Source organism: Ochotona curzoniae, unplaced genomic scaffold (assembly GCF_017591425.1).
Source record: "Ochotona curzoniae isolate NIBS_2020 unplaced genomic scaffold, NIBS_Ocur_1.0 contig_3520, whole genome shotgun sequence".
Lineage (NCBI taxonomy): Eukaryota > Metazoa > Chordata > Mammalia > Lagomorpha > Ochotonidae > Ochotona > Ochotona curzoniae.
Genome location: NW_024465894.1, coordinates 1,425,996 through 1,450,371, shown reverse-complemented (window position 1 = coordinate 1,450,371; position 24,376 = coordinate 1,425,996). Strand labels below are relative to the sequence as shown.

The following is a 24,376-nucleotide window of genomic DNA, read 5'->3' as shown; positions in this document are numbered from 1 at the left end:
GGAGAGAGAGCTAGAGGAGAGAGAACTATAGAGTATTATTCAAGTCATTTAAAACTGATTGGGCCACACATGATTGCATTTGAATTGTATAGCTATCCCAGTAGGTGCCTTTCAGCAATCTAAGAAGTTTTTTCCAGGATTACCTTATTTATAAAGCCCTAATTAGCACAAATTATTTTGTGTTTGAAAGGCAGGTTCTGTATGCACATGTTTTCCCATTTACTACCTTCTCATTATTTTTGCTAAAATTAATCAACAATATGAGTAATTCGTTCAGATCATCCCTTTGCAGATTTAAGTAGAAAATAATGTCATTTGCTCTTCATTTACCGTATGCTTAACGAGTTGTGCAAAAATAGGTGTTTTTTAAGGCAACAATTTTCTCTTTTAAATGAGTAGTCTTGAAAATGGGATTTGAATCTCCAGGAAGTTAAGCCAGGGATCGTGCAAGGCTTAAAATCAATGTACTGAAACAATCCCTAACCATGGGGGGAAAGAGATACAACAGTGAAAAGAAACGTGTGAAGACAACATTGCTGGCCCAGCCTCCCTCCCTGGGTCAGCATTTTGAGTTTTCTGGCAAGGAGAGAATGGACCCACCCAGGCCTGCTGTGTCCTGGCTGCCTTGCTTCCCTGTGACCCACAATTGTCGCTGGAGAGAGATGGTGCCACTCACCTCTGGCCCACACCTCATTCCCAGGAGTGCTAATCACTGTTAACCGCTCCTGCTGTGAAACACCCCGCAACACATCTCCAGACCACAGGCTGCAGTGCTGCACCAGGGGGCCTGCAGTGCATGGATTCGCATCAGCCCTGTGACCTGGGGGGGCCAGAGCTCATCAAGTGGAAGACAGAGGGAAGGACAATTGTACTAATAGTTACAGCAGGTGGAATAATGGCTCCCCGAACAGATCTTCCAGCCTTATGTGGTCAAAGGCACTTGGCAAAAGTTTACCAAGTTAAGGCTCATGAGATGCAGAGATTATCCTGCATTATTCAAGTGGATCCAGTGCCTCAGCACATATTCTAATGAGACATAATTCATGTCAGAAGGAGGGCGAGGTGATGGGGGAGTGAGACAGAGGACTTTAAGATATCATATGGCTGGCTTGGAAGGTGAAAGAAGGGACCATCAACCAGAAGAAGTCAGTGGATATTGCCTGTCAATGGATCTTTCTCCTGGCCTCCAGAAGGATCCAGCCATGCCAATGCTTTCGCATCATTGCCCAGTAAACTGACCTTCAGAACCTGTAGGGCAGTGTTATTTGATGTTTTAAGATATTGGTTTGTGATACATGGTATTTTAAGGACTATTTGAGCAGTTTGTAATTTTCACGGTGACCTGAGGATTGAAGGTTTAATGCCTTTGCTTAGAAATAGCAGATGTGCGGGGATAAAGCCCTCCTACCATGTATCTAAGTCAGGGCCTCACACATCTCTGCCCTACCTGAGACCAGCTCCTTGCTGCCCTGGGGACTCCCTCTTAGTGGCCAATACCTTTAGAAGAACATGAGGTTCTTATGTCATTGAGATCCTTGCCTTGTCTTGAAAAGTGAAAAGGCTTGGCAATGCCATGCCCAGTGCCCTGTGTGGACAGCACATCTTCAATCTGCTGCCCCTGACTATAGGCACACTCAACAAGGAGTCCTTCTGGCATCTTGCTGCCCATTTGCTGGTCCATGAGTGTGTGTATTACTACAGGTGCTTTCTATTGTTGCATAGCAAAGATATCTAAATTCTACAACACACGTCCATTGTGTCATAGTTCTTGTGAGCCAGAGAAAGAGAGTGAGAAAGCAAGAGAGAGAGAGAATGAATGAACCTAAGTTGAGCTGGAGCTCTATTAATCAAACCTCTCCCAAGAACAGCCCACTAAGGACACACCCCATGACCCGAGGACCTCCCAGGGGGCGCAGCCTCTCCGATGCCAAATTGGACTAAGCCTCCACCTTTCATCCTTCCGCCAGACAGGAAGGCATTAGAGCTTCAACAGTCATGTGAGTCCTGGGACCACTTCAGGCTCAACCACCAGCACCTTGAATATGAGCAGCATCTACCAATGTGCATCTAAAAATTGCTCTTAAGAGAAATTCCATTTCTTTTAGTGGTTTTGGTATCAAGCAGCAATCTTATAATTCCTCCTCCCTTACCTTCGGACTCATAATTCATTGCTTTGTTGTAATTTGCTCTGAAGGGGAAAGGGGGCGTGGGAAGAAGCTGCGAGTGCAGTTAGAGGAAGGACCTGGCATGGATGGAGCTGGGGAGAGGACTTGCTTGCTCACCAGCGGCCAGCAGCCTTGCTCCTGCAGCAGGGACCACGGGGCAGCTTGGGTCCTCCCTTGAGCAGCCAGCTATTTTTGCCACCTTTGAGATCAGCGTCTAGCACAGTCTAATTTGGGAACAAGGAGTGGCAGTGTGTGGGATGTTCCTCATTCCACGATCTGTCATTTTTAGACGTTCCTTCTAGGCGGGAGCCTCAGGGTGAAGAATGGCTGCTATTTTGCTGGTTTTTCCCTGGGGTTGCAGAGGGGGACCCCTCCCGGCCCCCACCCCGGGAGTGGCAGGCAGGCCCCATGGGGAGTTCTCCCCCAGCCTCCGGGGCCCTGAAGACACACAGGCTTGCGTGTGAGGTGCAAGCTGGTCTGTGCCACCTCTTCCTTGCTCAGTGGATGGAGTTACTTCTAAACTGGATTTCACAAATAAATATTGCTAATGAATTTGTAGAATTCAAGTAGCTTTCTTCTTCCATAAATCTTGAATCAAATCAGTTTGTATTCAAACTAGTTTCAGATGCAGCTTGCCAGCTTTTTTTTTTTTTTTTTTTTTAGCATGCAGAGGACACCAGAGAAATCAAGGAATGAATTTCATTGCTGTTTGGACCCTGACTCTGACCTCTGCTTGGTGTATTTGCATTATGTCTTCACGAATCGCCCCACCTCTGTCTTCACCTCTTCTTTTATCTATGACTTCTAGTCAATTGGGTTAACTTATGGATTTTTTTAAACATACACTTAAGGCAATTATAAGCTTTTTCTCCCTCCTGAATTAAACCTTTTTAAATATGCTGACATATTAACTACTGCTGGAACAGCTTTTATATAGAATACCGACGCACTGCTTGCAAAGCGATGTAGTAGGTCTTATGGGGAAAATACAATACAACATTGAGAAATCTTTTACAAACTTAAAGGAGCTTAAAGCTTGGATAAGGAGCTCTGATTTATACCATTCAAAATACTGTTCGATGAGTTCACTTTGCTGTGTTCTCTTTGGAGACTTATTTGTCCTTATTCCTCAAAATCAAACACTCATCTTTACACCCAGCCGTAGTGCTTCCTAGAAGGATATACCAGCAAAGATGGGTACTAGTAGATGCTTAATGCACATGAATATTCATTAGATTAAGGTAAGGGGGATTGCCATTTCTTCCTTCTGCCATTCTTTTGCAGAACAGGCTTTTTTTTTCCGCTTTGTGGTTGCCTTTTTTTTTTTTTTTTTTAAAAAAAAGATTTATTTCTTTTTATTGGAAAGGTGGATATACAGAGAGAAGACAGGAAGAGCTTCTGTCCTAGGGCTCTGTCCCCAAACAGCCGCAATGACTTGAGCTGAGCTGATCCGAAGCCAGGACCTAGGGGTTTTTTTCAGGTCTCCCACCTGGGTGCAGGGCCCCAAGGCTTTGGGCCATCCTCAACTTCGTTTCCAGGACACAAGCAGGGAGCTGGATGGGAGGCAGGGCTGCCAGGATTAGAACCGGCGCCCATTTGGGATCCTGTCACATTCAAGGCAAGGACTTTAACTGCTACACTGTCCTGCCAGGCTCATGTTTGCCTTTTTTAAATATATATGTTTAAATTATTTTTAATGGAAAGTCAGATATACAGAGAGGAGAGACAGAGAGAAAGATCTGTTGATTTACTCCTCAAGTGGCCGCAATGGCCAGAGCTGAGCCAAACCAAAGCCAGAAGCCAGGAGCCTCTTCTGGGTCTCCCTTGTGGGTGCAGGGTCTGTCACTGTCACTGAGTGACTGTCACTGTCCTCGCGATGTGCACATTAGCAGGTGCCGGGGACAGGAGTCTGCTCAGACACTGGACTCAGACACTCCGCTATGGGGGCCTCTTGCCACTGTAAGCCTCAGGGCAAAACGCCTTCTTCTCTTGCTACAGAGAGTGGCTGAGCCCTACTACCCACTGGAGCCCTCGCGGCAGAGAAACATCTGGCTTCCCAGGAACTGTGATGTCATGTGGTGTGGCCTGCCCAAGCAACCACTTGGAATTTAGTAAATCTTTAGCAGTCTAATTCTTACGTTGGTAATTCTCTATGGCCTGTGAACGAGGTTATAAATGTCCAAATGGCTGAAGAGATTCCCTACCGTTGCATTAAACAGTGTGTGTGATGCTTGGGAAATGACCCAGGAGTTCTTACTCTCGGGGAACTTACTTGTAATAGAAATAACTGGAGAGAGGTGATTGTAACTTTTCTATTTTTCTTTCTGTTGGTTTTGTTTTATGGCTTTTCATTTAAGGGGAGAAATAGTGACTGTGTAGTAGAGATGGCCACACATAGATGTGAAGATATAATGCAGTGTGTATCTCTATGTCGAGGACGGACCCCCAGTGAAACCGATAAATATATCTTGACAATAGGATGCTGGACTCTCTGCCATTGTCCATGCCCGCAACGTCAGGATACACTTTAATAGCAGAATGATGGACTTATGACTGCTTGTGAAGGACTATACTATTGTAATAATATAGGGGAAATCAGTGTGTGTGTGTGAGGGGGAGCTGGGCTTGGGAACAGAGGAAGGGAAATTCCAGAGCCTATGGTACTGTGTCATGCAGTAGTAAAATAAATAACTGGCAAGCGGTGACATGTCCACCAATGGAGGACTGATGATTGCACGTGATGTGTGAGGAGTTCTGTGAGGCAGAAATGGAAGGACTGTATGTAATTATGACTGCAGGAAGAGTCGTGTGTGTATCAAGTGCCTAAAATGAATGGAGGCAAGGTAGAATAGTAGGCAGGTTACAGCAATCTCACACGTGTCCGAGCACAGTGTCCCTTTCCTCACTTCACTTTGGAAACCCATACAGACATAATTCTAGAAATAGGGGGGAAGGGTGGTTGAATTTCCAGCATATGGCGAATGGAGCTGGTGCGACTGGTGAGGAGAGAAGGGGGCAGGGTCTCTCTCTGTGAGTGTATAAAATGCAAGTAAAAATAATTAAGTGGTTGAGCTTGCAGACTTGATAGGAAACTTTGCAAGGCAAGACATAGGGGCTGTGCCGGAAGTCCAGCTCAGTATTGATGACTAAGTGTTAGCTGTGCACTTCTGCCGCTGAGGAGGAGGGAGAGGAGGGGATGGGAGGGGAGGGCTAAGGCATTGGGGAGTCAGAAGAAGAGAACGCACTTTGGCTTCACTGAGCTTGTAATGGGTGCCAGGCCTACCACACGTGTCCCACCTGTGTTACCATTACAGCTTCAACATTACCCTCCAGATGCAGGCAGTGTCATCTCATTTTTGAGGCTAAGGAAGCAGTGAAGCCAAAACTTAAAGCAGAGTGGCTCCTCACATGAGTGTCTTCAGGGCTACCCGCTAACGCTAAATTGATCAAATTGAGTCCCAGTCAGCTGGAAATATTTAGAAACTGAAAGAAGCTAAATGGAGAAAATTCTTAATACTGAGATAGACTAAGTTTCATTCAGACAGGATCGGTTGCAGCGAAGCGCAGACTTGCGTGATGCGCCATGAATTTGCTCCAGAGTATTAAGAAAACAACCCCACTTCCTGAGCACATGCGCTTCCATCTCAGAACAATATCGTAACTTGCACTGTGTGTTGGTGAGTTTACCTGCTTGTCACTTGTCACCTTCCCTCACATAGTCCCTCCCCTGGGCTGTGCACTCCTGTCACCATGCTGGGCTTGTTTCTTAGCTCATCGCTGCACAAATGGACTGTTATGCATGATGTGGCTTTGTTTATGAACTCAAAAAATCACATTAATGTTCCAGATGGTGACTTTGCAAGACAGCAACTCTTGGAAGTCTGATGCTGGCACGACAGTGGGCTGGTTGGGGGGTTCTCTGTCACTCGACAGTGCAGGATCACGGGGCAATGTGATAGCCACGGGAACAGTAGCCACTAATGTGATTCTTTCCGTGTTAGTCATGGCAGAGGAGAGGGGGTAGTGATGAGGTGTGAGGGATGATGGAATTTACTCAGTGTAAGTCAGGAAATAGGAAATTTATCCATTTCCTTTAGAGGTTGGCAGGCATTTTTTCTAAGGGGCCAAGCAGCAAGTATCTTGGACTTTGTGGGCTCCATGAGGGCTCTGCTGCTGTGTCTTTGCTACTGCCTCCTGTCTTCATTACTTAAAACATGATAAAAACTGGTTTTAGTTTGCGCCACGCTCAACAAAGATATCAGCTGCAGATCATAGTTCCCCAATTCCTGCTCAATCTTTCTCTTGGGAATTAAATACAACTGGACATATTTAAAACATCTCTTCCCTCTAAGCCATGTGGATTCACTCTCTCTCCCCCCAATCCAACAGTGTGCCAAAGGCAAGGATCATAAAAGCGATCTGTGAAACCACAGGCCATTTATGAACTGGCACTTTTCAGAGATGATGAATATAATTTAGAAAAGGTTCCAGGTGTGGCTGTCCCAGTAGATGCATGTTGGTATTTCAGTTGGCAACCAGAAGGTTCCCTGGAGCAGAGCTTTGAGGGTGGAGCCAGGATAGGTGACACCAGCTGGGAAGGGTTCAGCATCTGACAGGGGGTGCAGTGGTGTGTGTGTGTGCGGGTCCAGTTGATGGTCTCTGTAGAGCTGGAAACTGGCCACTTAACTGGTTCCTGCCCAAGAATGTGTTTACTTTATCAAAACCTTCTTCATTATGAAGCTATAGAAGGAGAAACGGCAAGTTACCTATTGGCTCAAGTTCAAGCAGCAACGAAACATCAGTCAGTATCTCAACTGGCCAGTCCAGGGTAAAGAAGTGAAAATGTCCGGATTGGAGAGAAAGGGTTCTACACTGGCCCAGGCAGGCTGTTTTTTGTTTGGTCTAAGGAACTGGCTTATGTGGTGCTTTTTTTTTTTAAGTTAAATTTGTTTCCAATGTTTAAAATGGGATATATTCCATAACGTGCAGCTTGCCTGAGCTACAGTGTAATGTCAGCTGCCATTTGCTTTTCTTGTGGAATGACGTTCTCACCACTTCTTGTTGTCGGGATAACCAAGGTTTTGACGTTGCCCCTATGACTCACGTGGGCACTTGAGTTTGCAGTCCCTGGTTGAAGGGCAACAACTTATAATCGGCTATCTGTTAGACTTGTGTTAAGATATTTTCAAGGTTTCTGTCCGTGTTGAAGGTGCCTTCATGGTGGTACCAAGGGCAGCTCTCACTGAGGAATATGTCAGGCTGGGTGTGCAGCCAAAGGCTCGGCGTGTGTGTGTGTGCCTGTGTCCCTGGCCTGCTGCCAGTTGAGTCATGTGCCGCAGGATACTGGGCCATCTCAGTCAGCAAGGTGCAAGCTGTGTGAGAAGCTCTTCAGTGCCCTGTGAGCTGTGATCAGAAGGGTGACCCAGGGCAGTTTTTTTTAAGCAGGGATGTCTTTGAGTGTTCAAGTGGAAGCTATGAGGAAGAAAACTGAGTGTCAGTTTATAGACTTGGGTATAAATGAAAATGCTATCCCAAAACTATTAGGATTTTCAAACCAATCATGGACCGTGCTTATCCTTGGGCCCTGTGGGACTGCTCAGGGTGTTGGCCTTTGAAAGCAGCTGTGACCAGGATGCTGCCGGGCAGACTGGAACGTGAGCACCCCAAACCATTGGTTCTCGCTGGGTAGCAGTTGTTTCCAATGTGGTATTTTGTACTACTTTGCTCACTGTTGGTGGTCGGTACTGGGGCTCCTATTACCACCCACTGGTCGGAAGCTAAAGGTGCGGCTAACGTCTTCCAGTGCACACAGTGGTCTTCAGAGTACACGGTAACCTGGTCCCAAATGTCACAGGTACCAAAGTTCAAGCTCTGATTAGACTGGGCCACAATGCAATGGGTTGGTCGGTATGTCTGTGATTGGAGGTTCTTTTCTTCATTTTATACTTCATATGCAGTGCTCGCTTCGGCAGCACATATACGATACTTCATATGCCATATGTGAGTGCTGTGTGGGTCACATGGGCTGGTACGTAGGAAGAGGAAGTAGGGAGCTTTGAAAGCTATTCTGATGTTTCCCTTTCTGCTCACACAAGTTGGCATCAGGTGGGCTGGGAGAAGAAGGTCTGTCCTGATGTGATGAGGTTAGAAGCAGATAGTACTGGGAATTTGGGTGATAGGGCTGGCGGTATGGGTGCATTATCAAATAACGGACCAAGTATGTCCCATCAGACTATGCTATGCAGAAAAGCCCCTGCCTGCCGAGTGGGGCCTGACATTCAGTAGGAGCTTCATGAATCTACAGCTGGTCATGAGTGCTCTGCCACGCCAAGTGCAGACAAGCACCAGCACGGAGGTCAAGGCCTCTACATGGTGCCTGAGTCTGCCGGTCTGTTCATAACTGCAGGCTCTGGGCAAAACATGGGCATCGGAGAGCCTGTCTGACACTGCGTGGAACATCTGCATGCTATATTGGAATGCCTGGTTCCTATCCGGGCAGCTCAGTTCTGACTCCAGTTCTGCTGATGTGCTCCCTGGAGTGCAGTAGATGAGTACTCCAATCCTGGGGCCCCCTCTCCCGCCACGGGAGACCTGTCTTTTGACTTTGGTGTAGCCCATCCTTGGCTGTCGTGGATGTTTGGGAGGTAAATCAGAAGCTGGAAGATCTCTTTCCATCTCTCTATGTCTCGCTTTTGTTTCTCTGTGAAACCAAATCCAGTTCAGCTTCAAAGCAAGTCTGTTTGAAAAAGTCGTGGGAAACTCAGTCTCTCGGGGGTGTCTGAGTGCACAGGTGGGGAGAGGATTCCCTGCGCGAGGAGGCTAGAGAATCAGCAGGGGCAAAGGGAGCAGCGATGTGGTTTTGTGCATGTGGCTGAGCTTTCAGATGGCTCTGAGTAAATGGATGCAAATCACTTTCATTCCCCATGAAAATAACCATTTGAGTGCATCTGGTGCTTAGCAAAATACCACACTCAGAAACTTGGTCCCAAATGGTTGATTTCACTAACAGCCTGCTTGTGGAAGGCACGCGCCTCAATGGCGGCGTTGTTTCAGGCAGAGCTCTGCGCACCCGGAGGAGTCTACATTTTCTCCTTAGCTGAAAAGCAGGCTTTCTCCTAGCCACTTTCTTCTTGTTTTGTAACATGGGAGAAGTAGGCCCCCGCTTGTTTGATTTCCTGGACAGTGCAATAATGTTTTGTGATATCTGGGTAATGTGTTGATAAAAGGAAAATGCATCCGTGTTCCTCCAGATGTCAGGACAGGGGAGAGGACTTGGTGAAAGCGGAGACAGCTTGAGGCGGTTGCTGCCAAACACCTGTCAGAGCTGGAATCGGGAAGAGGCAGCCCACGTGGACAGGCTTCTGGAGAAGCTAGAGGAGAGACCATGTGCTTGGCAGATATTTAATTTCCGCTAGAAGGAAGGCCTTTGGGAGTGGAGGAGGGTAGAGTGAGGGCCTGGCAGACATTCTAACGTCCTGCCCTGTCGTGCAGGAGCATGCCCGCTTGCTGGAGTCTGTGCTTTGGGCCACTTCCTGTTGTTTCGGCAGTGAAGGTCAAGGGCTTATCTCAAGGTGAACAGAACGGACATAGCCCATCTTTCGAGGTCTTCATCACATCTCTAGGATTTCCATGTGGACTGCCATAGCTTTGTTAGCAACTGCAGTCCTGGATCAGAGGCCTGGTGTTAAACACAGACGTGGTATCTTCTTTTGTTTTGTTTTTAAAAACCATTTATTTATTTGATAGACTTAAAGAGAGAGAAATTTCACTCTGTGATTCCCTGCTAGATGACTACAAAGCTGGTCTGGGCCAGGCTAAAGATAGGAGCCAGGAGCTTCTTCTTCATCTCCTAGGTGAGTGCAGGGGACCAAACGCTGATCATCTTCTGCTATTTTCCTGGCAGAAATGAAATAATTTGTATCTCAACAGGTGGAACAAGATGAAGCAATTTTTGGGCACATTGATTGGCACCTGCTAGGCCCAAAAGCAACCTGGGTTGTGAGAGGATAAGATGGCAGAAGGAAGGTGGATTATACAGGTATTCTGCTGATTCAACCCTTCAGTTGAGTTTTAATCAGTGCCTACTCTGTGCACTGGGCATATGAGCATATGTGAGTCGTTCTGATCCTGGTGCAGGAATTCTGCTGACCACGGGGTCTGCTCTCTCTAACAGCAAGAGAAGTGCCACTGCCGTGGGGGCAGGAGGCCACGAGACCACAGCTGGGCTTTCAACCAGCAGCTACCTGCGCCCCGCCAAGTCCTGGGGAACAGAGCTACTGCCTTTTACTCACTTGTACGTTTCTAGGGTCCAGCACAGTGAGAATTCCAAAGGTTAGCTGGAGTGCTAAATGGGTGAAACAAGGAATACATGCAACAAGCAAGGCGCGGGGAGTGTGGAATTCAGCGGCCCGAATGAGGGAAGGGGCTGGGCTTGACAGGCAGGGGGTGCGTGAGCAGAAACCGAGCTCCGAGGCTTAGTCTAATTGAGGGATAATTGCAGTTGGAATGAGCCGCTCCATCTGGCTCTTTGCTGAAAGTCTGGGTGCTTCATTTCAGCTAATTTCCACAACTATCCTTAGAGATAAGGCCTGGCTTCGGAATCCTATTTATTTTGACATAAGCACATGTAGGTAAAATTTGACTAACTGCAAAATTATGGTCATGTAGATGGTGATTAGTGCTGCAATGGTCTTGTGATTCTTTGAACACATCTCTTCTCCCCTGTTGTCCCCTTATTAGCAACTTCAACCTGAAGTTTGTATCTTTCATGGTCCTCTCTGTGCAGACATATAATCCTAAACGGATGTTTGCATGTATATGCACATGTACATACACATGTACATATAAGACATATGTGTTTGGGGCCTTGGGTCAAGAAACTGTGGCCATCTTACACTTTTAAAAGCTACACCCTGGTTTTCTCAACCAACAATCAATTCCTGATGGAAGTACTCCTTCCAAGTCATGCAGAATAGTTCTAATTTAGGGGGACAAACTCTAGCCTGTATCTATTTTGGTAAGTAGAGTCTTATTGGAACCCAGCTGTGCTTGCTTTATTTATAGATTTGTTATGGTTGTCACATTGAAACAGTGAACTTGAGTGGTGCCAATGGAGACTCATCCACAAGTCCACTTACTAGTTGGTCCATAACAGAAATGTGAATGAACCTTTGTAATGCCTCAGTGCCGTTGCAGGGTTTTGCTAGAATGTAATTCAGCCCGACGAGGGGGAAATCTCAGGTGTATTTTGCCATTAATAAGTCATATCATATTAGAATGTGCTTGGTGCCCAGTGGTTGTGTGGGCACCCCCTAGGGAGTGGCTGACTTGAGTCCCAGGTTTGGGTCCCGACTCTGTGCCCATGTGCACCCTGCCAGGCCGCAGCTGATGACTCTGGTATTTGGGTCCTTGCCAAACATGTGAGACTTGAATTGAGTTCCCACCCCCAGCTCTGGCCTGCCCCAGCTGCAGGCGTACTTGGGGATTGAGCTAACAGAATTTAGGTCTCTCTGTCTCTAAAGATGCAAGATTTAAAAGGTAAAGCAGACTCTGACAAACATGAATGCATCTGTATCCTTATGAAGTGTCAGTTTCATCTCATCTAGCTCCTGAACTTCAGTTAACTAAGTTTTTAAACTCAAGAAAGGGATTGCTGAAATAGAGTGTAATTGCTTATTTATTGTAATATATTTTGCTATTATTTCCTTCCAGAATTCTGAAGTACTTTTTATTTGTGATATGATTTTATCTATGATAGTAGTGGGACATCTCATGGAGGAGGAATTAAGGCTTCACCATCAGTTAAGTGCCGCTGGAAATCACGTATTAGAACTCATTTAGGCCTGGTTAAGAATAGACCTATGTGTAACCCTGCTGTTCACTACTGGGAGAGGTGGAGCACTGAAAGGCAGAAGCTAGGTCTTACTTCCTTGGTGGGCTCCTGAGGTGACACTGGTAACAGAGGGAACTATCCATCCATCCATCCATCCATCCACCCATCCATCCATCCATCTATCCATCCATTCATCTACTTATTCATCCATTCACTCATCCACCCAACCACCTATCCACCTCTCCACCTATCCATCCATCCCTCCACTCTCCCTCCATCCATCCATCCATCCATCCAACCACCTATCCATCCATCTCTCCATTCTTCTTTCCATCCTTTCATCCACTCATCCTATATTTACTTAGCCTCTGGAGGTTCTTGCTCTGTTATGGGGGACACAGAAAATAAAGATTTACTCCCTGTTCTCCAGGAGTCCTGATCTGTTGTATGGAGGCAGGCTAGTTTAGCATTTCCTCGGAACAGTAGCTTGGTTTGAGGAAGAATATTCAGTGAGGTATTGAGGAAATGTTCCTGTTCCTGGCAAGGGAGCAATCCAAGGGGAGCGTGTGGAGAAAGAGATTCCCTAGTGCGCTCCTGAAGGGACGGTAGGTGTTAACCAGAGGAGAAGTAGTGAGAGTCCTTGGGCAGGGAGCAGGTGGAAGTAGCCACACCACATGGTACAGTCACACTGGGATGTGGAATAGGCCGAGCATCCCGCTCACAAGTGTGGCTGTTTGCCTGAGGATACTTAACTCTTTGTAAGTTTTCCTGACCCCTGCAGGAAGTGAAACAGTTGATGTGTGAGCTTTGTTGATGTTGTCCTCTGGATCTGCAAGATGTTATTGTGGGTCATGTGTGGTGTGCAGCTTGCTTCAGGATAATGCCCCATTGAGTTCAGGCGACACATCGAGGAGCATCCTGTATGACAGTGAGGTTGTTAGCCCATGCAGGGATTTTTCTAGGCCAGGGAAGCCTACGTTCTCAGAACTGAAGTCACTTGAAGATAGAAGGAACAAGCCTTTGGTAAGCTTCTGTCCAGGAAAGGCCCTAATCAGCCACAGTGCAGGCAGTCAAGCAACACAGGTGGCTCGGAGAGCCCTCGGCTGCAGGCCTGTGAGGCCCACTTAGTCCCACTTAGTCCTGCTTAGGCCTGTGGCTGCATGTCTTCTGGTGTGTTGGGGAGCCCTTACTCTGCCTCCCAGCCTGCCTGCTGCCAGCATTGCAGGCAAGCATTGTCCTGCATTGTTTGGGGACCTCAAGCCAGCCTCCAGCCTTGCTGGGCTCTCTAGGCTACCCCTTACAATGACAGTGACCATGAATGTGGACATAGCATCCTTGTTGAGTGGGCTTCATACAGCCTGACTTTATCCATGGCTTGAGAGAGGCAGGCATTTCTGGAAGGTCAGTGTCCAGTAGAGCAGAAGTGCCCTGACTTTGCAATTCTGTGGAGTAATTTCTAGTTATTTTATTTATTGTAAAAAAATAGTGTAAAAGAGTATGTGATGTTTTAATTCCACATCTTGGGTTTCCCTGCTACTCTAAATTTCCAGGTTTCTAATTCTAACCGTGCCCAGTATGTGCTTGTTCCTGTACCCACTGCTGCGGGCCTGGGCAGTGCCCCCTCCCCTTCCCTTTCATTCCTTTCATTTCCATCCCCTCCCCAAATCAGAGCCAAATCAGAGGAGGTGTGTCCAAGGCAACTCAAGGCATGTTGCTGGCAGAATGTACAATGGATTCTACCCTGGGCATCACCACTGGAAATGCTTCTGGATTGGCAGGGGTGGGGTGGGGTTGTGGGGCAGGCCAGCTCCCTGGTGCTGGGGCCCTGTGTTCTCCCAGTGTCTGCTTGGTTGGTCTCAGCCCAGTGTTACTTACGCACCACTCTCTTCCACTTGCCTGCAGCTGCAGATGAAGATGAGCGAGCGAGCCGCCTCACTGAGCACCATGGTGCCCCTGCCCCGCAGTGCCTACTGGCAGCACATCACGCGGCAGCACAGCACTGGACAGCTCTACCACCTGCAGGGTAAGTTTGGGACTCCATGTAGGGAGGGGGCGGTCCTGGGGATGGGGTCAGCATGGGTGCCTGTGGGGGACAGCTCTGGGGATGGGGACAGCTTGGGTGACTGCTGCTGTCCTGGTCCTGCTGCCAAGCCCCTCCTCCTGAGGCCAGGCTCCTCTCTAGAGTCTGACTCGCAAACCTTTGCCACCTGTTACCATGATCCAGGGAAGTTGTTGGAAAGGCAGGTTCTTAGGCTCTTCCTTGCAGAGATTCTGGGCCACAGCGTGGAGGAGATGGCTGAGCAGCCTACACTCGCAGCAAACCCAACACTGGGTCAAGGCCGGGTTACCTGCAAGTCTGCCAAAGGTGAACCCTGCTGGCTCCTGTTCAGTCCCACAGAGCTGGAGCCCGGAGAGTGGACCAGCCAGCAGTGCCTTAAGAAGCCTTCAGGGAATTCTTTTGAATGCTCACACATAGGAAGCTCTGTCTCAATGAGAGGGTCTGCGCTCCCTGTGTGAGATCAGCATTAATAAGCCCTTGGGAACCTAGGGGGAAAAAGTCTCCAAAGGAGGATGTAGGGCTAGGCAGGGAGGATGATTTTTTAAGCTGTCCTTGTTGTTTAAAATGTGCATTTTGATGTTTTGATGAAAGAATCACTTGTGTGTGTACACTTTATAGATCCATGACTAATACAGCAGGCACACCATGTGGGGAGGCCTTGTGGGGAGGGGGACGAGAGTCTGCACTCCTCTTTGTAAGCTGAGCTTTGCTGAATCAACAAGCGCAAGCATGCATGAATGAGCACAGAACCTAGTGGCCCCGCCTCCAGGCCTCCTCCGTGCTGCTCACAGCAGCTTCCTCTTAGTCCCCCCTTCTGATCCTCTGTTCCTCTGGCTTGGCTCACAGTGCTGTGTCCACCGCCCACTCCCCTCCCCCGGCCCAGGGAACTCCTGCCCCCTCCCCCCATCTCACCTCCAGACTTGCTCATCCCTCAAATGGCCGTGTTGATCATGCTCACCTCCAAGGTGAAGATCAGGATCCCGTGTCACTCGTGTGGCCACCGACTCAGGCCTGGCACTTGCAGGAAGCAGTGACAGTCAGGAGGGCAGGAGAGTTGCGGCTGTGGCCCTTGCATTCATGCCATAGTCCGCTGCTTGCACAGAGCCGGTCTCTTGGCGTTCACGGGGAGCGCATTGTGTTACTGTGGTGCCAATGCTGTTTACATTCTGCTCTGATTCCATCTGTTCACGTGTGGCCTGCAGCAGACCCTGCACACGCCTCCTCGGTGTCCGGCTGAGTTGTGATGCAGTGACCTTCCCTTAAAGAGCTGGGTTAGGAGGGGTTGTTGTGAATGCAACTTATTCCCGTTTCAACTTGGCAAGATGTTGTAATTTTTGCAATAGCATTTTTGTCATACTTAGGACTTAGACTCTCATTGTAATAGTTACTACTTGCAGAAATAGGTATAAAACATTCATTATTTAAATAATTTTCAAGTTTATTCAATTTCTTATTTAAATATTTATTCTTTTTAAAGACTTATGTATTTTCACTGGAAACACAGATTTGCAGTTTGTTCACTTCCCCAAATGACCACACCAGCTGGAACTGAGCTGATCTGAAGCCGGGAGCCAAGAGTCCCATTGGGGTCTCCCGTGTGGGTGCAGGATCCCAAGGCTTTGGGCCGTCCTCCCGTGCTTTTCCCGGCCACAGGCAGGGAGCTGGAAGGGCAGTGGGGCAGCCGGGACATGAACCAGCGCCCACATGTTTACCGGAGGATTAGCCATGGCCCCCATTAATGTTTAATACAAACATTTCTCATTGCTTCTATTTTAATTACTAGTTATACTTTTTAAATAGACTGTAACGTAAATAATAATCATGGAAGGTAGAAGATGTTTCCAGGCTACCTATGTAACATCGTCTTTCTTATCAAGGCTGGTTGTCTGCATAACCAGAATATGGGAACGTGAATTCATCTACTCCCAGAAACAAGGAAATCGGGGCAGGGAGGGAGGGACTGGAAGATCTGTGTGCTTGTGTCGCTGGTGTCCCCGGATGGTGTTGCCTCTGTTACTACCAGGACAGATCCCACACCGGCTTTTCTTGGCAGTGCTGCAGGTTAACCTCAGAAATGACACTGATTCTCTTCTAGGCGTGGTCTGAATTAATTGGTGAAACAGTATTTGAGGGCCCGGCGGTGTGGCCTAGAGGCTAAAGTCCTCGCCTTGAACACGCCAGGATTCCATATGGGTGCCGGTTCTAATCCCGGCAGCTCCACTTCCCATCCAGCTTCCTGCTTGTGGCCTGGGAAAGCAGTGGAGAACGGCCCAAAGCCTTGGGACCCTGCACCCACGCGGGAGGCCCAGAAGAGCTCCTGGTTCCGGATCGGTTCAGTTCCGGACATTGTGGCCATTTGGGGAGTGGGTCAGTGGATGGGGAATCTTTCTGTTTGTATCTCCTTCTCTCTGTAAATCTGATTTTCTGATAAAATAAATCTTGAAAAAAAAAAAAAGTTTATCTCCTCCAAGTTAGTCCTAGACTGCCACCTGCTGGTTGGTGATGAAGTCATCACTGTCTTACAGCTGAGTTTTAACCCTGCCGAATCCGTTCATCTTCCTTCACCATCTCTCCTACTGTGCTTTCCAGTTTAATAGCGATGCCCCTCTGCAGAGCTGCAGCACGAGGGCGATGTGTCGTGAAAGTGGAGAACTGGTGACAGAGAGGTGTTCAGGAAGCCGTGTTGAACACTGTCCTATGCATAGCACGCTTTTCAGCATGCGCTGGATAAATTAGCAAGAGTGTTGTTTGCCCATGTTCTGTGGAGAGCTGTTCCTAAAGTATGTCCTCTTTGCCCTCTGAAAACAGATGTATCAGGCAAGTTTGGGGAAAGTGGTACATGCTAACCCCTCTCCTTAATCAGAAGGCAAGTCTTTCCGACAGGTGCTGGGATGGCCTGGAGCAGAGAATGCCTGGCCTCTGGTCTACCTCTCACTTGTTTGGGCCCAGAGCCTTCTGTTCTCTGTAGAAGCGCAATGACAGGCTCCAGGGGAAGTGCTGAGAGCCCTGGCCTGTTTCTGCAAAGAGAGGCCTCTTCAGTGAGGGTCTGCCATAATGCCGTTCTTGCAGGCGGGCCATACCTTCCATGAGGACATTGTGTGCCCCAACTCTGCTCCCGATCCCGGCTTCCAGCTCAAATGCTTCCTGGGAGGCAGCAGTGACAGTTCGAGTACATGGGTCCCTGCCATCCAGGGGAGACAGGCCTGAGTGCCATGCTTCATCCTGATCTGGCCTGGTCCCAGCCGTTACAGGCATTTGAAGGGTGGCAGTGTTGGGAATTTGCCGTGAAAGACAACAGCAAAATCATTTCTGGTCTCACAGGAAAGAAGAATTTTCATGAGGACAATTTCACTGTGCAAAGCAAAGCTGATTTAAGAGAGAGAGGTCTCCTGTCCTAGTGATAGGAGGGGTAGAAAAGGAACAGACCTGAGAGAATGGTGGAGATGGAGTGTGTTAGGCACCGTCTCAGGGAGGGGACAAATGGACCAATCAAAGCATGAACAAACGAACGAAAAGGGGGTGACGGGGTGGGGACTCCTTCACAATGGGCAGCAATGTGTAGCTCCTTGTTCAGAACAAAAAGGATTCCAGAGGGTGGGACTGGTGGCTTCCTCCTCTGATGGCCCCTTCTCCTTGACAGGAACTCAGAGCTGGGGTTGGTGTGCGCTCTGTCTCCTGGCTTTCGTCGTGATGACAACTCAGGGTAATGGCAACTAGGTAAAAAATGGAGAGAAGTGAGATTTTACATTTTCAAACAGTGACTTCGCCAGGGCCTAGAGACCCTCATTACCTCTTAGCCCGTCTAACTCTGCACAGTAGACAGGGTATCTCGCTTTGTCTGCCTCTGCGCCTACCTCTGTCTCTCCCTTTCAAACCTGTAGAAGTAATTGCACATTTTAAATACAAACAGCATTTAAATGTTACTTTCATGGGATACACTGTATATTTTGCATAGAAACCTCCTGTCTGATCTCTGTGGATCTCAGTGCAGCTGCCTGAGACAACTGGAATGCTCATTTGCACCAAGAAACGGAACATTTCAGGGGCTGGTTACATGTTCTGTTACATGATCCTCAGGAAGGACCTAAGGCGTCTTCATCTCTCCTTTATCCACCCACTCATTCATTTTCTTGGCCAGTGTTTATGCTGTGTCTTGGTAGGTGACCAACGTGCACAGGACTAGGCACCAGGCGTTCTTCCCGCCTAAGGCTTTGCAGTTGAACGAGACGTGTAGTCGGTTGTTAAGCAGATCTGCTTAATATCAAGTTTGGTTCCTGTAACATTGGAGACAAAATGGCTTATAATTAAGAGGAAGTCGGGCCAAGCTGCTGGTTTTAGGAAAATGATGACAAAGGAATTTCCTTAGATGGGACATTTGCTGGAAGCTTCCATGTTTACTCGGAGACCTTAAGTCTGGAACAGGCAGCCGTAGTGAGAGCGAAGGGAATACTTGCATGGAGGCATCAGCAGATGCAGTGTCCTGAGGCATTCAGACAAAGAGGAAGCAGCAGGGAGTGAGGAGACAGCTAGGTGGGTGCCTCAGGTGCTGGAGGTGTGAGGGGAAGCCCTGGGGGTCCAAAGCCTGGCAGTGGCAGATTGGGGGCATCTTTCAGATCAAGTGTTTGTAAGGGAACAAGCAGCCAAACAGGAAGTCAGGCCCCCCCCCCTTTCACGTGAGCTTGGGGGTGTGGCCTCAGCCTGCTGCTCCCCTGATTCCCTGACGTCTTAGAAACATTTGCCCCCTGCCCAGGATGCTCTGTTGCTGCAATGCTTTCACAGCCCTCTGCTGGCATCGCTCTGAAAGGTAGCATCACTTGTTTCAGAACGAAACCAAGGAAAAGTGGGCACCCGTGTCATCAAACAGCTAGGAAATTGGAGAGGGCACTGTGTGTGTGTGCCTGGCATCTTCCACCTTGCCTTAATGGGTTCTCTTGGCAGCAATTTGGGCAGTCGCCCTTGAATTGCAATGCCTGCTCAAGGTCACGAGGCCAGCGGGCGGGAGACTGCAGGTGCAGAGCTCTTTGATCCATTGGATGAGCTTACCTGTAGAGGAAGTCTGGGCCCTCCCACAAGGAGAAGTGGTCTGACGGTGCCTGGCCTGGCAGTGAAATGCCTCCCGAGCTCCCATCTCTAGGCCATGAGGCCTCCATGCTGAATTTGAGGATTCTAGCAGCAGGTGGCAACTTTGGAGAAACTAACATTACTCCTTCCAGACAGTATCAGGTCGCAGATGTGGCCCACGCCGAGCCAGCTTGCCCCCTTTGTATGAGGGACATCCTTCCATTACTGTCCTGTGCTTCAGCGACACAGCCATCCACCCAGCCCTCATGGCAGGAGCCGTTTCCGTGGTGTCAGCACCCCATGGATGCAGCCAGCTGCTGTTCTTGAAAACTCAGGGAGTTTAAGAAGTTATTGTGAAAGTGCAGGTGACGGCTGTGCACCTGCTGTGCACCTGACGGAAGGTTTTGGGTTTGCACTGACACGACTGTGCTCTGTTTCCTGCAGGGAATTTGTCCAAACTTTATTAAAGACTTGGATTTTTTTAGAAGACTACTCCCACCCATTATTGCTGATTCTGTGTATGAGGGTGGGGAATGCCTGGCCTGCAGGCCATGGAAGGCTGGAAAGATCATTGGTCTGACCCCCAAGGCAATCACAGGCAGGATTGGGAAATCTACTAACTTACGTTCATTTCTTTTCCTTTTTGTGTTTTTAAGATATATATATGTGTGTGTATATATATATATTTTATTGCAAAGTCAGATATCTATAGAGAGGAGGAGAGACAGAGGAAGACTTTCCCTCTGATGATTCACTCCCCAAGTGACTGCTATGGCCGGAGCTGAACCAATCTGAAGCCAGGAGCCAGGCGCACTTCCAGGTCTCCCACACGGGTACAGGGTCCCAGGCTTTGGGCCGTCCTCGACTGCTTCCCCAGCGCCACAAGCAGAGAGCTGGATGGGAAGTGGAGCAGCCGGGATACAAACTGGCGCCATACGGGATCCCGGTGCATTCAAGTTGAGGACTTGAGCTGCTAGGCCACCAGGCCAGGCCTTTAGGTTCATTTCTAACTTGATGATTTTTTTATTGCCTGTGAAAACTGTTTCAAATAGCCAAAGGCCCTTGACACCTCTACTCTGCACCAGTGTGTGTGTGTGTGTGTGTGTGTGTGTGTGTGTGTGTGTGTGCGCACTAGCATGCGGTGCTAAACAGAGAATGGAATTTATCTTCAAACTGGGAGCTTGGAAGAGATGATTTTTAGTCACTTGGAATATTTTATGTTGAAGACTTTTAATCCTAATCACCGCCTCTGTGCCTGGCACCTGTGTGACTGGTTGGTGGTTCCTTTTTTTGTGTGTGGCTTGGGTTAGAGGCTTGTGACGATCCCCACCCGGCGTCCCCTGTGGCCTGCTTTGGGTCTGGGGCCTGAGTAGCTTCCGGGAGACCACACCAGTCTGAAGGCTTTAACAGCAGGGCCGGGAGGGAAAAGTTGATGTTTACTCGCCATCCTGTGGAAACCAGCGAGGGGTCAACAATGCATTTTTCTGTTCCTGATTTGTGTCAGGAAGGTCAGGTGGGAGTGGGCTGTGGTCACAGCTGTTTGTGACAGCACAAGAGAAGGCCAACATAGGCCATGCCACCAAGGTCCCCTAATTGAAAACAATCTGCTTGGGCACGCAGGTGGACCAGCACATATGCTCCACTTGGCTTCAGTGTCTCTCCAGGTCTAACCACACTTTGATCTTTGCATTTGGTTATGAAAGAATGGGGACGGGGCAATATGAGTGGAAAGCTGCCATGGTAACCCAGATCCAGTTGATGTCCCCACCAGAATTAGATCCAGGAGGCTGCAACTATGGACGCGGCCAGCAGATGGCAGTCAAACATCTCTGTTTCATAAAATCAAGGGTGCAGCACTACAAAGAGGACCCACCCTGGCTTGTGGGCGTGAGTTAGCCCGCTGTGTTTCTGAATAAAGTTTTATTGGAACAGTCCTGCCCATTTGTCACTTACTACCTGTGGCTGCTTTGAGCTGTTTGCTAATCACTGTGTTATATCACAAAAGGGCCAGTAGTGTTCTTGTGTGTTGTCTTTGTGACTTTCTTGGTGTTGCTTTATTTGGAAGCTAAATCTGAAATAATAAATGCCAAGTGGAGTTTGTCAGCCCTTGTTGGGGTGGGCATTGTGCAGCAGACAGGCCACATCTCCTCTCTGCTAGCGTCCAGCTCCCTGCTAACACACCTGTGCAAAAGAGGATCTCCTTCCACTGTTTCAACAAGATGGCTTAGTGGAAGCATATCCTACTTCTGACCCGTTTTCCAAAGACTATCCAAACCATAAATTCTCCTAGTCTAGTGTTACACAGTTTCATTTCCCCAGACACCGTGAATGAAGGAGTTGGTACAGTGAAGGATTAGGGACCGTGGCTCAGGGTGTAGGTCACCTGCACACGGCACGTTCGCCATGCTCTCAGGGCTGTCACTGGCCTGTCTCCAGACAAAGGTCTGCGTATGTCAAGGATCCGTTTTCTAGAAACACGTTCTTGGCTAATTTGTGGGTTTTCCTGGAAGTTAACTGTTGCTTTTGTATTCCTTTTGGGAAAGGTGTCGGCAGTCCCCTGAAGCTACACAGAACGGAAACTTTCCCCGCCTACCGATCTGAGGACTGACAGCACCGAGGAGCGCCAGGTCACTCAGGTGCATCGGCTAAGCGGAGGTCACGGAGCGACAGCAAGAGAAGCCACGACCGAGGGAAGCGGCCTCAAGTCCTGGCTAATTGTGTGGCCATCGGGAAACTCTGCAATACAGTCTGGTGGTTTTTTGTTTTTTGTTTTTTTTACGTGTTAGCGTAATTGCAACGTGCTCTATAGATACCGACTTGGTGATCGTCTCTCGCAGCTGGGGCGAACGGAGTCAATGCGACAAAATGGTTTTCTGTTGTAGATGCCGTGTCCCCCGCGCTGCTCGGACTCTGTCCTTTTGTGGATTCTTGCGGTTTTCCTTCTGAGTGTTTCAGCTGTACCACAGTCAGTATTGACAATAAAATGGCTCTTAATTATTGGTTATTTCTTTACACCATGTTCCAATTATTAGTCCCCTGGTCCCGGTTATCTACCAGAAATCACCCTCGATTCTGTTGTCAGAGAGCTACACCCAGTGCTGCGACTCACTTTGACCGGTAAATACTCACAACTCCCCCCAAACGACCCCTGTCTCCTCCCCCGTGTGGCTCACTGGCTTCCGGCTTCTCTCTCATCCTCCGCCTCCCCTGTCCTTCTCTAGAAAGCGTGCTTTTGTTCCACAAAGCTTCATAAGACGTCTTAAAATAAAGCACCATTCTTCACCACACAGTCTTTGGATTCTGACACTGTGGTTTCCCTCTAATCCTCTGCCTTTCTGAAAAGTGAGTGGAAGTCCCCCTCGGGAGCTGTGAGCAAGGTTCTGCGTTATGTCCAAAATGAATCCAGCCACTGGCCACGTTTGCTCACTCGTTCATTAAGCCCCAGCTGTGATGCACCCCTACCAGTTCCAGGGCAGTGCTGGAGGCCAGCAGTACAGAGAGTAAAAGCACACCCACCTTGCTTGCCAAGGAGCTTCCTACCAGAGGAGTGCAGACAAGGAAAGAGAGTCGTAGTTACAATACAGAGTGATACTTGCTGGACAGGCCCGAGGGGCAGCGGGCTGGTGTCTAAAAGGAAGGTCACTTGTTCCCCAGGCTTCCTCACTGTGGGAGTGCAGATGAGAATTGAATCTTGTGAGCTTCTGAAGTTAGAGTTGCTGGAAGTCCGTGTCATGGAGCAGGGGCAGTGTCCATCTCTGTCGCTGGTAAGCATGCCAGGTAAAATACAGGATCAGGACGGGCCTGGGTGGCAGCAGAGAACGGCTCAAGTCCTTTGGTCCCTGCACCCATGTGGAAGACCCAGGGAGACCTCTTGACTTGGGGCTGAAGGTACTGTGGGTCTTTGGTGAACCAGCAGGTGGAAGACCTTTCTCTGCCTCTCAAATGAATAAAAAGAAATAGACACACATGATCATGGAGATCGACACCCCTGTGTCTAATGAATGGAACCTGATGGAAATCAGGTGTGCCGAGCCCCATCGCTTGGATCAGAGTCCGCTGGGATTCCACAGACCATGCTGGTCAAGAGGTCTTTTACGCATGGGTTGAGACACACTGCAAAAAGCAGGATTAAGTTCAGCTAACAATTAATTAGTGGACCAGGGATTTGTAAGTGGTCTAGTGCTCGTAGCTGCAGGGACCGTGTCTTCTCTCCTTGCCCCCCGCCGGCTCTCACGGCATGCACAGTCATCCCGCCTCCCCAGGTGTGCAGCTTTTCATCCTGAGAAATTGGCTCTGCCACGCACACTTGCCAGTGCACTCACTGTTCACTTTCTAGGCTTGATCTTGTCCTTATTTGCTGTCTCTTTTAAAACTGTCTTATAAGAGACGCTCCCTCGTTCCCGGGGGCCTTGCAGCCAAAAGGGGAATTCGTTGGAAAAAAATAGAAATGGAATTAAAGAAATAATGATAATGTTAATGAAGTCAAAATTGCTGAAGCAAGTCTCAAGCTAATGAGTGTGCCAAGAAATGTTGCTGAATGCAGTTATAACTACAAGTGAGAAGCTCTTTTAGGAGTTTAAGGAAAAGACATAATAACAGGAGAGTTCTGTGAGATTTTCTAACAGCTTTTGTTCATTGCAGAGCACAATTCTTAGGGCTTTAGCTGCGTTATTTAATTCCCACAGCGGAGCCGTGAGTATCAGTATCATCTCCATTCTACAGATGGGGAAACAGCCTGAAGGACCCTGAATAATTAATACGCGCAACATCTGTTTCCTGCTGTGTAAGAAACTCACCTTTGAACCCAGGCAGCAGTTGTTTCCTGAGTTTGCCCTGTAAATGTGTGAGACACAGGGCTCCGGGCAGAGTAAGCTTGTTGTGGAAAGGCTTTGCGGGCCCTGTGGCCTCCGGAATGCGAGAGTGGCCACAGATGGCACCTAAGCAGACAGGAGGTGTGACATTTCAACAAAACTCTGTACAGGAACCAACGGCAGTCTGGATCCCTCCACAGGTGCATTTTAGAACACTTGTTCTAGGTTTCATGAACCTCAAACACTGTATTAGTTTCACATAGAAATGGAAGCACTCCCATCTCCAGCCTTCAATGAGGAAAATGGTGATTTGAGATGATTTTGAATGTTTTGTTCCAAATCTCCAACCTCCACAGTAAACACTTAAGCAGTGTGAGATACCGTGGCTTTGTACATGGTTTGAACCAAACACTCAACATTCGTGCCACTCCTGCAAATCGCCTGAGCC

The 24,376-nt window shown here is 48.4% G+C and overlaps 1 protein-coding gene across 3 annotated transcripts in view; it reads left to right on the top strand.

Moving 5' to 3' along the window:
• The window catches only part of DOK5 (docking protein 5), a 106,665-nt gene extending 84,421 nt beyond the window's left edge, over positions 1-22,244 (top strand). Inside the window, exons 7-9 of one of the 3 annotated variants that reach the window (XM_040981045.1) lie at positions 13,900-14,020; positions 15,892-15,901; positions 21,671-22,244. In XM_040981045.1, the coding sequence (XP_040836979.1) occupies positions 13,900-14,020; positions 15,892-15,901; positions 21,671-21,725 (186 nt within the window). In that variant the 3' untranslated portion in view covers positions 21,726-22,244. Of the gene's footprint in view, positions 1-13,899; positions 14,021-15,891; positions 15,902-21,660 lie in introns of all 3 variants that reach the window. The other 2 variants (XM_040981044.1, XM_040981047.1) reach the window with 2 other exon arrangements.
• Positions 22,245-24,376: the final 2,132 nt, after the last annotated feature.